The sequence below is a fragment of the Neophocaena asiaeorientalis genome, unplaced genomic scaffold, assembly GCF_003031525.2.
Source record: "Neophocaena asiaeorientalis asiaeorientalis breed wild unplaced genomic scaffold, Neophocaena_asiaeorientalis_V1.1 scaffold166, whole genome shotgun sequence".
NCBI classification, from domain to species: domain Eukaryota; kingdom Metazoa; phylum Chordata; class Mammalia; order Artiodactyla; family Phocoenidae; genus Neophocaena; species Neophocaena asiaeorientalis.
The window spans coordinates 3,368,874-3,384,745 of NW_020174933.1; the positions used below are offsets into that span (position 1 = coordinate 3,368,874).

Below are 15,872 nucleotides of genomic sequence, written 5' to 3' on the forward strand. Positions count from 1 at the left end.
ACACTTGTCCTCCCTGTACCATTTTGTTCCATGTCACTTGCTCGTTCAGGCAATAATTAAACACCTGCTGTCTGCTAGGGACTGAGGAGATTGTTTGTCTTTCATGAAAAGACAAACAATCCTTACACACATGGAGCTTAAAGTCCAGCCTTTTATTTAATAAGATACATACAGTCATTCACCTGGCCTGCTCTAATCTTGTGTTCCAAAAATGTGAAGTCCCCTTTTTGAATAAATGACTTCAGATGCAGAGAATAAATGGTTCCACAAAATTCAGACCTCAGATCAGTCCATTGTTGGCAGCCAGGGTGCTCTTAGAGATAATTTTAAGTGAAATAACTCTGAACACCGTTCCCCGGTCCCCTGGTTTGCAAAATTACTTAACGTTATACCATGGAGTATTTCTGGGAAGTCCAAGCTTCTCTAAGAGATTATAATTTCTGAAATACTTTCTCTTTGTTACTGAACATGTGAATTTTCTCTGGTCTTTGAGATTTTTCTGTCAAGCAGTTAGTCATCTGTCTCCAAACTCAGACATTTCTGAAGCTCTCGTTTATGATGAGAAGGAAATAATGAAAAAAAATCCTCTCGTTTTTCCTTTTGCATGCTTGATTTTTCATGAAAACATCAAAGGGAAACACATTTGTAAATACACTCGATAGAAATTGAGGAGTTAGTGTTTTGATGATTAATGTTTGATGAGTTCCTAAATCACTGTTCCCAGATCAGAAACTGAGTCCCCAAAAGTTGAGCGAGTGGCTTATATTATTCTGGAAACTAGGAATTCTAGAAGGAATCTCACTATCCCTGGGCTTGGTGGCTGTCTTGCAGATGTGGATGAATGCCAACTAAGCCGATGTCACCCTGATGCCGTCTGCTACAACACTCCAGGGTCCTTCACGTGCCAGTGCAAACCTGGTTATCAGGGAGACGGCTTCCATTGCGTGCCTGGAGGTAAGGTGTCGGGGACGTTTGGAGTTGGTGGGTCATTACCTTGTCCATGAGTACTGAGTACATGGCCCTGGGAGAGAAGGCGAGGTGGGGACGTGGGAGGCTCCGTGGAGAGTTGAGGTGGGCGATCAGAGTACAGCTGCAGTATTCGGAATGCGGGTTGCACACTGCACAACTCTGGGGGTCCCACACCTGGATCAGAACTGTGCTGGCAGCCTGGAGGCTGGTCATCCCTGTGACTTGAGCAATACAGGGTAAGAGCTATCTGTATTAGGGTTCTGCAGAGAAACAGAACTAATGGATGTGTGTGTGTGTGTGTGTGTGTGTGTGTGTGTGTGTGTGTGTGTATGTATATATAGCGAGAGAGAGAGAAATATATTTAAAGAGATTTATCAGAAGGAATTGTCCCACACAACTATAGACGTTGGCAAGTCCCAGGGGTTGTAGTTGGCAAGCTGGAGACCCAGCCAGTGTCTGAATCCAAAGGCAGGAGGAAGCTCATGTTCCATCCATAAGTCATCAGGAAGGGAGAATTCCTTCTTACTCGGGGAAGGGTCCACCTTTGTGTTCAATTCTGGCCCTCCACTGATTGGATGAGGCCCACCCACCTAAGGGAAGGCCATCTGCTTTACTCAGTCTACAGAGTGAAAGGTTAATCTCAGCCAGAAACACCCTCAGAGAAACACCCAGAGTAATATTTGACCAAATATCTGGGCACCCTGTGGCCCAGTCAAGTTGACACCTAAAATTAACCATCACAGATTCCTAAGAGTCACGGGGAATGGTGCTGGGGTGGGGTGGAGGAGGTGAAGGGCCACCAGTTGTGGGAAGAGGCAGGCTGAGGACTCCACAGAATTGGGTGTACCACCTATTACACCTGGACTGTGCAGCTTCTAAAGTTGAGAATTTTTTTTTTTTTTAGATGTTGGGGACCCGTGTACCCTGCATCGGCAGGCGGACTCTCAACCACTGCGCCACCGGGGAAGCCCTAAAGTTGAGACTTTCGTGGTATCTCATTAGATCATGAGGATAATGATAGCCCTAGTTCAGTACCTGGAATGATCCTGGAACTTAGGAGGCACTCAACAAATGCTGTTGAATGAATACGTATAATTAGCTGCCATTTGCGTGAAGCCTACTGTGTGCTGGGTGCTTTACCTACACTATTTCATGTAATGTTCGTAATCATCTCTTTAAAGTAAGTACCATTACTATTTCCATTTACATAGAGGATGCTAAAACGCAGAGATAAAAGCACAGTCAAGGTCCCAGGGGTAGTACGTCCTAGAACTAAGTCTCAAACTCAGGTCAGCCCGATGGACTCCAGCCTGGATTCAGTTCCTGAAATCACATGGTACCCTGTCATGAGATTAAGGATGTATCTGACGCCTCCGACTGCAGTTAGCCAGTTGAGTTGTTACTTATTTTAATTGCTGCTGCTGTTGCTGGCAAAATATATTTATGCCACTGTCAATGTTTCAATAAGAGATACATGGAAATTTCCATTTCATCACTTTTTTGAGCAATTACAAGCCATTTCAATGTCTGCCTCCCTTCACTAGCCTTGAGTGCCTTGAGCATAGGGTGCCTGTGTACTTTATTTTCATGTCCCCAGTATGCTGTGGAGTACGTGGCCGCTGTTGGGGCTCATAGCTCTTTATAGTTGTTGAGGATATAAATGGATGCACCTCTCCTACCGGCAGTGTATAATAGTATTGATAATTATTTATTGGCACTCTGAACAGGACTGGGTGTGACCAGTTTTTAGGATAATTGACCATCTAAAAGGAGAAGAATATCAGATTAAAGTTTAAATTTCTATATACAATACTACATATTGCTGGTCTAAATTGTTTTCTTCTGCTTAGGACTGGACTCAACAAACTATGACTTGCAGGTCAAATCTGGCCCACTGCCTGTTTTTGTAAATAAAGTTTTATTGGAACACTCATGCTCTAGTTTATGAATAGCCTATGGCTGTTTTCATTCTGCAAAGACAGAGGTCAGTAGTTGTGGTAGAGACTGTAAAGCCTGAAATATTTACTACCTGGCCCTTGACAGAAAAAGTTTGCTGATCCCCAGCCTAGATGAACCCAGGCAGGATCAACCTTTTGTTCCTGAAATTATGGGTAAAAGACACGGCTCTCCCCACAGATTCTGATAGGCAGGTTACACAGAGAAAAGTTCATGATAATTTGAGTTAAGACATTCCAGCAGCTATTAAAAATGACTAAGGCATTATCTCCTTAGGCTTCCTTCACATCTCCAGTTCAAAAGGAAGCAGATGTTTCATTTTTTATTTTTGTTCTTTTAACCCGACACCTCGCCCCATTTTCGAGGCTCTATTGACTAAACAGAAACAAAGCCAGACCTGTAGTCTGGGATACAAAAATGGGACAAGGATAAAACCAATCAGAGTTCTTTGCTAGGATTATTTAGGTATTTAACCCAGTTTCCTTAATAAATTCAACATCTATTTATATGCTCGAGAGAGAATGTACACTAGAAATACATGTGTCCATCGAGTATTGTTCATAACAGAAAAAAAAATCTAAGTGACTACCAGCAGGAGGAATGGACAAATGAGTCTGGGTACAATTCATACCATGAAATAATATACAGGAGTTAAAATGAGTGAACTAGAGGGAATCGCCTAGCGGTCCATGGTTAGGACTCCGCGCTTTCACTGCCAAGGGCCCTGGTTGAGTCCCTGGTTGCGGAACTAAGATTATGCGAGCCGCGAGGTGCAGCAAATAAATAAATGAATGAATGAACACATTAAATAATAAATAAGTAAATAAATAAATCTGAGTGAACTAGAGTTAATGGATAAATCTCCACAGCAGGTTGGGCATAAAAAAGTCATAAAAGACTCTCACTTTCTGAGATGGCTCACACTCTTGTCTACGGAGTGTGTCTCTCTCTCAATAAATTTACTTCTTACGTATTAAAAAAAATAGTCATAAAAGGATATATGCAGTATGATCCCATTTATATGAAATATAAGCCTGTATGAAAAGAAACCTGCATATGTATAAACATATACAATAAAACTATAAAACGCATGCATGGGAATGAGAAACAAAAACTTCAGGATAAAGGTTACTTCTATGGTAGGAGAGGGAATTTGGGTTGGGAAGGGCTGCACAAGGTCTGCATTTGTATTTCTAATGTTTTTTTTTTTCCTGGCTGGAATATGAACACAGGTTTTCATCATATTTTTCTAAATTTTGTGTGACTAAATAGTTAATGAAATATTAATGAAAAATTAAGTATAGTGTTATCTGGACTCCTATTACCAAACATAATGAAGTGTAGGGATTAGACATTGAGCAGTTTTGGGTACCTACTCTATACAGAGGGGCTAGTTAAAAAAAATAAAAAACTAAACTAGCTTTAGGGGTGTGTCAGTTAAGGTCATGGCTACTGCAGTATCAGCCAATGATAAACAAAACCAAAAAAATGATGATTTGTTCCCCACTGTCCTTCTGCACTCTTTGCCCAAAATGCATGTGTGGATTGTGAAATTAGCTCAGTGGGGCACTATTACCATTTTCTTTAAAATGGAATGGAACGAAAAAGAAAACAATAATCAGGAAAATAGAGTATGCCGAATATATGCAGTAGGAATAAGTATTGTTTCATGAAATAATAGTTGTGAATGCTTGTCTAGTGCATGGCTGAGTGTGTGCATGTGTGTGTATGTGTAAGCATGCGTGTGTGTCCTGAATTGCAGAGTGGAAAGCATTTCTATGGGTTGTGGTCAGGAAGTTTGAAAGCTGCCATGTTAGCTATCTATTTCTGTGTAACAAATTGTCCCCCAAAGTTAGCAGCTTAAAGCAGTAAATGTATATTATCTCACAGTTTCTGTGGGGCAGGGATTTCAGGGGCTTAGCTGGGTGATCTGGGTTCAAGGTATCTCAAGAGGTTGTTGTCAAGACCTTAGCGGGGCTACCATCTTCTCTGAGATTCATCTGGGGCTGAAGGATCCCTATGGTGGTTGGCAGGCCTTATTATGGGCTGTTGGATGGAGGACCTCAGTTCCTCATAGCATGGGTCTCCCCACGGAGCTGCCTAAGTGTGCTTAAGACCTGGGCTGGCTCCCTCCAGAGCAAGTAAGGAAGGGGAGTGTGCCCAAGATGGAAGCCACAGTCTTTTTCAAAAAAAAATTTTTTAAGATTTTTTTCTTTTTTTGCATTTTTAAATTGAAGTATAGTTAATTTACAATGTTGTATTAGTTTCAAGTGTAGAGCAAAGTGATTCAGTTATATATATGTATATGTATATATATATATTCTTTTTCAGATTCTTTCCTATTATAGGTTATTACAGGTTACTGAATATATTTCCCTGTGCTATACAGTAGTCCTTATTGTTTCCCTATTTTATATATAGTGGTCTGTATCTGTTAATCCCAAACTCCTAATTTATCCCTCCCCCACCCCTTTCCCCTTTGGTAACCATAAATTTGTTTTCTATGTCTGTGAGTCTGTTTTGTAAATAAGTTCATTTGTATCATTTTTTTTTAGATTCCACATATAAGTGATATATGTTTGTCTTTCTCTGACTTATTTCACTTAGTATGATAATCTCTAGGTCCATCCATGTTGCCACAAATGGCATGATTTCATTCTTTTTTTATGGAAGCCACAGTCTTTTGTAACCTAACCTTGGACATGACAATGCTGTCACTTCTGCTGATACTGTTAGTTACAGGCCAACCCTCCTACAGTGTGAAAGGGAACTACCTAAGTGTGGGAATATGAGGAGGTGACAGGTCTGGGGGAATGGAACTGGGTAGAGGTTTGGAATATAGGAGAGCTTATTAGAGGATGAAAGAGGAGTATGAAGAATCCTGGGCTAGAGATGTAAAGCCCGAATTTTTAAGGACAAGTACCAAACCTGGGGATGCTTGATCACTTTTCTTTACGCTTGGCACCAGGCACGCTTACCAGCTTACTGCTTCCAGATCCATAGCCATTTATAGACAGAAAGGTAATTAAAGAGTTCAGAAAGTAAGGCTGCATGGAAAGAGGAAAACATTTAGGATAATACAGTTGTAAAGGGAGGAAAACTGAGGAAGATTTTAACATGTACCTTTTGTTTGCTCTGTGTCTGTTGTTTGTGTTACAGTTTGCACTTTGTTTCAAGCAAACCCACTGTTAGAAAACTTGAATTTCCCACTGAGAGCTGGAAAGGGCTCCAGAAATTCTGTAATTCATCTCCTTTATTTTGTAAATAAGGAACATGAGGTCTGAATAATTTCTTAGTTTACAAAAGGTTTCTTGAACTCTTTATAGAAAAGAATTTTCTAAAGCAACTTTTCTCAAAATTGCGTAAGACCCTTTTTGAAAGAAAAACATTTTTAAGATCTCCAGGGTTGGCTTAGATTATTATGGAGAAATCTAGGTATCAACTTCTTTTATAACTATAAAAGCAAAACACATTTGCATATTAAATACTAACCAAATGTCAAATCATATATTTCCAATCAACATTAATTTAATGTGCCAGATTATTGTTTGTCTGAGATGAAATTGCCATTCCTGCGGTAGCCTCCCCCATCCTGGATGGTTATTCTTTCCATTTCTACTGGATAATTCCAATCAGCCTGCAGAGAAGCCATTTCTCATCTAAAAGACACAAATGAGGGGCTTCCCTGGTGGCGCAGTGGTTGAGAGTCCGCCTGCCGATGCAGGGGATGCGGGTTCGTGCCCCGGTCCGGGAGGATCCCACATGCCGCGGAGCGGCTGGGCCAGTGAGCTGTGGCCGCTGAGCCTGCGCGTCCGGAGCCTGTGCTCTGCAACGGGAGAGGCCACAACAGTGAGAGGCCCGTGTACCGCAAAAAAAAAAAAAAAGACACAAATGAGGACTTCCCTTGAGCCTCCACCCCTCCCCAACTGCCGTCCCATTCCTCCTCCCTTTTATAGTGTTTAATTCCTCATGAGGGTTGTCTGGAGTTCTACTTCCACTTCCTCTTCTCCCATTTTCTCTCCTTTTTTCTACCGTTTTATTGTAAGATAAAACATAGATGCAGAAAGTCGTATAGAACAGATGGATAGCTCAAGGATGGATAGCTAAGGTGAACCCCCATGTGACTACCACTCAGGTCAAGAAGTAGAACTTTACCAGCAGCCCCAGAAGCTGCTGCAGGTGCTCTGTTCCAGTCATTGCCTTCTCCTTCTCTCCAAAAGTAACCACCAACATCACCTTCACAGAAATCACTTCCTTGCATTTCTTGTTTCATCGTACATGTACATTCCTAGACACTATAGATTTAGAGTTGCTCGTTTTTCTATCTCTAGTTCCCCCTGCCATCCCTTTCTTGTCCTTGAAGTTTATCTGTTGAAGAGCCCAAGACTTTTGAGCTGTAGTTTCCCACAGTCTGGGGCAGTTCAACACGCTCCTCTGTTCTCCATATCGTCTGCAAACTGGCAGCTGAGTCCAGAGGCTTGATCAGACTTGGGTTCAGTCCTTTTGGCAAGACAATTGGTGGTCTTACCTTACATCAGAAGCGCATAAAGTCTGCTTGTCTCACTCCAGGTGATGTTAGGAGCCATTAATGATTATGTCCTAGATCCATTAATTTCCAGGGAGTGGCAAATGGTAAGATGTTAATTCTATCATTTCTTTCTCCTTTATTAGTTGGAATTGATGCTCATTGCTTAGGTCCATTAATGTTTAGTGGGTAACAAAATGGCAGTAGTCTAATTCTATCATCATGGTGGGTTTTTTTTTTTCATTTATTAGTTGGACTACTTATAAAGAAATGCTTACCCTCATCTACCCTTTGGATGCCCAGTGGTACATCTCATAAAGAAAAGGCAGGATAAATGCTTGGATCTTTCCCTTTTTTTTTTCTTACTGGTTGACAAGATAACAGATTGATTCCTTATTAGCCAATGAAGTTTGCTAATTAATTGTTAGTTTTTTAATAGCATTATAGACTCATGGGTATCGATTGGTTGTAATCATTATTCTCATTGTGATTCAGAGTCCCATCTTTGGCCCATGGGAACCTCTTCAATTTGGCCTCTGGTCCTTTTGACATGATCCTAGTATAGTCAACCCTCTGTATCCATGGGGGTCTGGTTGCAGAACCCCTGAGGATAGTAAAATCCACAGATGCTCAAATATCTTGTATAAAATGGTGTAGTATTTTCATATAACCTATCCACATCCTCCCCGATACTTTAAATCATCTCTAGATTACTTACAATACCTAATACAATGTAAATGGTATGTAAATAATTATAAATACAATGTAAATGCTATGTAAAAAATTGTAAAAATAATGTAAATGATATGTAAATAGTTGTAAATACAACGAAAATGCTATGTAAATTGTGTGGCAAATTCAAATTTTGCTTTTTGGAACTTTCTGGGATTTTTTTTCTAATATATTCGATCTGTAGTTGGTTGAATCCAAGGATGTGGAACCTTGCAGATACAGAGGGTCTGCTGTGGTCTTTAATATATTCCTTGCTCTCTGAACTAGAACCAGCCTTTTTTCCATGAAGCTCTTCTTTTAGTGGGCAATAGCATTGCAGGACCACAATCTAAGTAGTAGAAATGTTCAGACAGAGCTAGGAATTCATGAGTCCGTGTTGATAGTTCCAATTCAGATACATGACCACAGCGTTTTTCCTTTACCCCGTCTAGATTATATCCATATCTCCTTTCTTCCACACTGAGAATTCTGGTTCTCAAGGGCACAGTGGATGTAAGAATTAGAATAGACTATAAGTCCGTATTTACTTTATTTCACTACACACATAACAGGCTGAGAATTCAAATACTACATACCACCAATACAATTTCTTAGAACAATTAAAATTTTTTGCATGTGCCCTCCTATTTTTGTAGTTATATCTACATTGCCTGGGCATGTACGTGTAACCAACACCTACTATATTCTCTCACTTTGTTTGTTTTTGTTTTTTGGCTGCGTTCTGCAGCACGTGGGATCTTAGTTAACCAACCAGGGATCAAACCCACACCCCCTGCACTAGAAGCATGGAGTCTTAACCACTGGACCGACAGGGAAGTCCCTATGTTCTCTCTCTTCGAACGCTCATTGGGTCTTAGTTCAGCAAGTCACTCTTTATTGCTTGTTACCAGTCCTTACGTCAATGCCTCTCTAGTTATTTGGTTGTCAGAAGCTTGTTCTCTAGTAAATTTCTTGGGAAGGGCTCATGAAAACAGTATTCCTTGGTTCATTTTCTTTCTCTGACTATCTCAAATATTCCTCTGACATAAAGCATGGCTGTCCAAAGGGCAAATGATCATCGGAAGATAATTTCCCCCTTCTTACCTGGACGCCCAAAGGATTTTTTTTTCTTTCTCTTGCATAGTTCCCTTCAAAAGTTCAACAGGTTTACTAGAATATGACTTGGTGTTGGTTTTTCTGGGTCTTAGTTACACGGTGTGCTTTTTCAGTTTGTCATTTCGCACCTTTTAATTTCAGGAAAGTTTTCTGGAATTTTAGTTTTAGTATTTGTTCTCTTTCCTTTTGCTTTGGGTTATTTTTTAGGGACTTCATTTTGCGTATTGAACCTTCTTTGCCTGTCTCCAGTATTCGCCCAAATCTCCTAAATTTGTTTGATATCCTTTCTTTTTTTCTTTAAACGTTTTCCTCGCTTCCACCTTCTGTTTCTCCTAAGGCATACTCTGTTCCGTTTATTCACTTTGTGTTCCGTCTAGTTGAGTCTTCATTCCTGAAATGATTCTTTGTTAAAAGTTTCTACTTCTTTCCTGAATTCTGTTGCCTCATTTTTGAGTTTTTCAAATGCTGATTCATTTTGTTCTTTCCTGTTTTTTTAATCATTTTCTACTGTCTTTTCGCTTAACTTGAAATATTGGGCGGGCCAAAGGTTCGTTTGGGTTTTTTCATAATATCTTACAGAAAAACCCTAACGAACTTTTTGGCCAACCCAATAGAAGATTACAGTTTTGATCCGTTAGCACATCGTTTTGGCAAGCTTTCACTCTCTGTAGGGTTGTTGTACTCCTGACTATCCTTTTATATCCTTTTTCCTTGTAGTAACTTTGTGTTGAATTTGCCTTCCATACTCTTCTGTTGTTCATTTTTATGAGAGTTTTAGTTTTCCTGAACTTTCTGAAAGAAGCTTGGTGCAGATAACTTTTTCTAGTGACACAGAGCTTCCTCTTCTGCTCTTTTGGTGAAGTGTTTAAAAATATTTCAGCTTACATTACAGTTTCCTGGCTCTGCTCCCCTCCCCCACCGGACCTTCTCTTTCCTTGTACGTGTCATCTTCATCCTCCTTAGTTTTGATTCCATTCCCAGCACTTTCTCCCCAGTAGGGGCTAGATCTTCCAGCTGCTGTTGGCTTTACATTCCACCTTGGAGTAGAAAAATCCCTCCAAAGTTTCAGCTGCCATTTTCAAATTGGCCCGCTTTCCAGCTGAGCACCTGTTAGCTCTTTGGGTTCTCCTGTTCCCAGAACTGTTAGATGCCCTGCCACTTCCCTCTCCTTTCTCTACACAGACACTGACACCAGGGGGGCTTTGTGACCCCTGCTTGTGTTTGGGGGTTTATAGGACAACCTGGTCACCTCGTTTCATTGTAAATGTTGCCCATGGCTTTTGTAGCTATTCTGTCTGTAATTAGATTCTAAAACTAGGCTGTTACCCTCTTCCCAGAGCCTCCCATTCCCTCTTGAACTACTGAAGCCAAATCCAGCCTCTGTACCCCGATACCCAATTATATCTCGGAGACAGAGTTTTGGGTGAAGTAGAAAAGAAGAGCTTTATTGCTTTGCCAGGCAAAGGGGGACACAGCGGGCTAATGCCCTCAATACTGTGTGTCCTGACCTGGAGGGAGTAGTGAGGAGTTTTATAGCAATGGTTCAAAGAGGGTGTGATCAGCTCGTGGACCTTCCTCTGATTGGTTGGTGGTGAGGTAAGCGGGAGTCTGCATCATCAACCTTCTGGTTCCAACCAGTCTGGAGTCTATGTGCTTGTGGGCAGCCAACAGTTAACTTCTTCCATCTGGTGAGGGTTTCAGTGTCTGCAAAACAGCTAAAAGATACTGTTCTGTGTATCCCTTGAGGGGGAACCCAGACCCTGCCCCAAGGCTGCGCTATTGTTTCTTGACTGTTTCTCTCTTGTCTCTGCATCCCCTCCCTTCCCTGATTAGCAATGGTCTGAACCTGCCCCTTGGAACTCAGGGAAGGTCTTGGAGGCTGAATGAAGCCTATTTCCTGTAATTAAGAAATGGGGAGACACAGGAAGGCTTTTGTGCCCAGGAGCCACACAGGGTCCTGCTCGGTTTCACCACTGCAGCCAGCTTTGCCCTACCGTCCCCCAACCGCCCTCCCCACCCTGGAACTGCTCCTGTAAAAGTCAGCAATGACCTTCACTTTGTTAGATCTTAGCCCCGCCCCCGTTTCTTAGCAGCGCTTGGTACAGTTGACCTCACCTTCCCGCCTAAAACACTGTCTTCTTTTGGTGTCCAGGATACCACACCTCTTAGTTTTCTCCATCACTGGCTGGTATGTGTCATTGGGGGTACGATTAACCTCATTGAATGGATGAGGGTTTAGAGAGGCTACCTAACTTGCCCAAGGCACCTGGCTAACTAGCCAAGATCAACTGCTAAATATTTCTTAAGCATCTGTGATGTGCCTTTCACTGTACTCGGCACATAAACGGTAATGTCTGTGCTCGGGAGGAGCTCACACTGTCCCTGGGCAGGAAAAGAGAGCACTTGAAACTATAGCGAGTCTGTAAGTGGCAACTAGTGGCTGGGAGGGGAGATCCAGGTGGGCTAGGGAAGTGAGGGAAAGCGTGAGAAGTAGGATTTGGCCTTGGAAGATGGGTAGGATTTGAACAGGAGATGGGGAGGAACAGTGGGGACAAGATACTGTTAAGCAGCCTCAGGTGAGGTCAGGGCGTAGAGGATCCCGAAAACCAGGCGCCCAGAGGCTGGAGAACTCCTATGGTCTTGAGGCCCGTGGCCCCCTCTGGCCACCACCTCCCTGCCTTGTAGCCTCACACAGCCTTATTTCCAAGTCAGCTTCTCCATCCCTTCTTTTTCTCGAAGTCCTCTCACCGTAACCCCAAGAAGCATCATGTCACCACCCTCACCAATATCCTGAACTTCTTGGCTTCTTTATCCTCCTCCATGCACGGCCTGAAAATCTCCAGCTTGAGGTGAGTCCTACACCCAGGCCACTGGGTTCAACCACGCAGAGTATTAGGGGTGTAGATTGATTGCCCTCGGTGTCAGGTGACCCCTTGACCGAAGTGGTCCTCCTCTCGGCTCCCAAGCAGCCTGTTCGACCACTACCAGCCACTTCTCACAATGCGTTAGCCTGGTGGGGTCCTGTGAACTCCCAGGGCCCTCGTATCTAGCGACGATGCCCACAGCCTGCAGGGCACCTGGCTCGCAGAGGTTTCAGTAAATGCTTATAACAAATACATAAATGATTCAAGGGTCTATGGGGTTCCTGATCTGACAGATACACCAATTTAAAAAGCCCACACTAGGGAATTTCCTGGCAGCCCAGTTTTTAGGACTCTGCTCTTCCGCTGCGGGGGATACGGGTTCGATCCCCGGTCGGGGAACTAAGATCCTGCAAACCCACACAATGGGCCCCCCCCAAAAAAAGGGGCCTACACTAATGGGGTATCAGGAGAGGAAGGATGCAGGGAGTGGGCCGAGGAGGCGGGAGTAAAACCCAAAGACGCAGTTTCACACGATGAGACGGCACACAGGCTAGAGGTGCATTTTCTCTTCCTGATGCTTTATGACCTTTCTGCCTTCCCCTCCCCTTTCACCCTTTGCCAATTGCTAGTTTATTTCCCCCTTTCTGGGCATTCTCCTTCCTCACCAGTCCTGTAAGGATTGGGGGCAAATGTTGGGAAGGGACCTGAAGAGAGTTCATAAGTAGAGAGATTTTTTACCACCATCATCATCGTCATCGGTGGTGGAGATTGTGGTGGTGTCCTTAGTAAACCTCACATCAGATGGGTATTGTTCTTTTACTTGTAAATTCCCATTCTTGGAAACTTGGCAATCTTGGACTAACAAGGGTCCACTTGGCAGCGAATGAGATGAGGCTAGGAGCCCAAAATCTCAAACCCAACAGAGACCAGGCATGGTTTCACCACACCCACGTTAGCTCATCCCAAGATGCGTGTGTGTGGCAGTGCCACCGGGAGCAGGTGGCCCCTTACGGAGGGGGCTGGACTGTGCAGGAAGAGGTTGAATAAACAGAACCCGCCAGCAAGTTCCTCCATCCCACTGAGTATATCAGAGGCTACAAGAGTTATTTATTTGAATTAACACCTAGGAAGAAGTTTAATCAGGCAAGGGAATGGGATGCAAATCAAGAGACAAAAACTGTGCTTTTCTTCTTCTCCATCTATTTCCTTTTCCTCTCATTCTCTTTGTCCCCAATTTGAGAAGAGTCACCCCAGACTCCCTGCTGTTCCCTGGGTAAGTATCAGGTCTCGAATGCTTCCTCTCCCGGAGCAGATTAAACTAGGTGAACAAAGAGAATCTTGCCTCAGTTATTTTATCAACCAGAAGCAAGGCCGACGTGTCTTTATTAGCCCTTCCCCACCCCACCCACAGTGAGACATTCCCTGTGGGAGCCTGGAGCCTTGAGCAGGAGGCACCCACAGGGGCTGCTGTGGGCCAGGCTGAGAAGCCATCCCAGGGAACACAGTGATATCACAGCTCTCCATAGACACACTTGGGGAATTTCCCTGGCGGGCCAGTGGTTAGGACTCGGTGCTTTCACTGCCGAGGGCGCAGGTTCAATCCCTGGTCGGGGAGCTGAGATCCCACAAGCCACGCAGCGCAGCCAAAAAACAAAAACCAAAACAAACACACACTTGAAATTCTGTTTCCTGAGTCACAACTGAGGTCTCCCCCACCTTAATATAAGTTCAAGATACAGCACTTAAGATACAGTTGAGATACAGCTCCACTGGAAATCCTAGATCACTTGAGATTTTGTGTATTGGCTAACCCAAAACTGTCAGCCACGTACAAGGGAGGTACCCCTTCCTCCCTTAAAAGTTTCATTTGGTTGACAGTACACAGAATACCAAGCCTGTTTTCTAGCTGGAAAGGCGGCACCATATACATATGTTGATGGAAGGGAAACAAGTCTGTGGGCCACAGACAATTTTGGGGTGTGTGTTAAGCTAACTTGTGTGTGTCACCGTTGCCATAACACATTCAGTGTGTGGGGGGTGTCCTAGGCACTGGGCATGTGGGTGCAGAGGGCCCAGGGCTGGGCTAGGAATCCAGAGACCCGGGTTCTAGCTTGATCTGAGCCACTCGCTAGTGCTGTGGCCTGGGGAAGCCAGTCTGAGCTTCCGTTCTCTCATTGGACGTCAAAACCGTAGCTGCCTGTTGCATAGGATTATGGTGAGAATTAAGTGAACGATGTGTGAGCATAGACAGCTTGTACAGAAACTAAAGCCCTGTACAAATGTAAGATACTGAGGAAGTAAACAAGCCCTACATCCAAGAGTGAAGAAAACCAACATTTTTATCATCAACCAGATGGCTTATTGGTATCTTTGTTTGGCTCTTCCTACATCAAATACGTTTTGTTGTTGTTGTTTTTAATTTTATTTTTTTAATTGAAGTGTAGTTGTTTTACAATGTGTTAATTTCTGCTGTGCAGCAAAGTGGCTCAGTTACACACATATATACATTCTTTTTCATATTCTTTTCCATTATGGTTTAGCACGGGATATTGTATATAGTTCCCTGTGCTATACAGTAGGGCCTTTTGTTTTTGTTTTTTATATTAGCCTCTAGGACAAAAGAGAAAGCAGACCCAGTTTCCCCTCCCAGGTTCAACACACACTTTTCTGGCAGGCTCACTGTTTCTAATCGAGGGGCCAGCCATGTTCAGCAGGCTGACATGAGAATTGGCAGCACAAAGGCACTTTAAACATTCATCGGAAACACATCACCGAATGCACTGTGAAGGCCTGGTGTAGATACAGTCACGGATGAACACACTCTCATTCACTTACTATATGTATTAAACTTGGATGCTTTCATGCCACATCCACAGAGTTGAGTTGTGACAGAGACCATATGGCCCACATAAGCAAAAATATTTATTCTCTGCCCCTTAGCGGGAAAAGTCAGTGGAGCCGTGCCCTCGATTGTATAACCACAAACTTCCAGTAAAGATCAGAAAAAGCACTCCAGCACGCCTTTGCTCTCCAAGCCCTACAGAGAGGATCTCTTGTGTGATACAGTCACAGATGAACGCTAGAACCCGGGTCTCTGGATTCCTAACCCAGCCCCGGGCCCTGTGCACCCACATGCCCAGTGCCTAGGACGGCCCCTGCTCACTGACGTGTTATGGCAACGGTGACACACGTTAGCTTAACTCACTCCCCGAAATTATCTGTGGCCCACAGACTTGTTTTCCTTCTGTCATCTGGTGTAGATACAGTCACAGATGAATGCTGGAGTGCAAGACTTAAAATTCCAGCCGTTCACATTGTCTCACCACATTCTACTCACGCCTCAAGTAATACCATGGGATTAGTTACTCCTGCCATCGCTGGTCAACCAGCATTGCTGACAGGGCCAGAAGTGGTGGAACTGAGGATCAAAAACATTTTTCAGACACAAAATTCTGTGAAATATGTAATATATTATTATATACTCTATTATTACAATATATATATTATGAACGCAGTAATATATTAATACACATTAATATATTAATTACAGTATTTATATAAGATTTCTCCCTAACATAACTAGCAATGCCCTAGAGCACGGGTTGACAGCTACAGACCCACAGGCCAAATCTGGCCCACTGTTTGTAAATAAAGTTTTATTGGCACACTCATTCATTTACAATATGTATTAAACTTGAATGCTTTCATGCCACATCCACAGAGTTGAGTTG

The 15,872-nt window shown here is 43.1% G+C and overlaps 1 protein-coding gene across 2 annotated transcripts in view; it reads left to right on the forward strand.

The window, feature by feature from the left end:
• NID1 (nidogen 1) overlaps nt 1–15,872 on the forward strand; it is a 95,629-nt gene that overhangs the window by 56,754 nt on the left and 23,003 nt on the right. For both annotated transcript variants that reach the window (XM_024761500.1, XM_024761501.1), the window contains exon 12: nt 832–954. In XM_024761500.1, the coding sequence (XP_024617268.1) occupies nt 832–954 (123 nt within the window). The remainder of the gene's footprint in view (nt 1–831; nt 955–15,872) is intronic.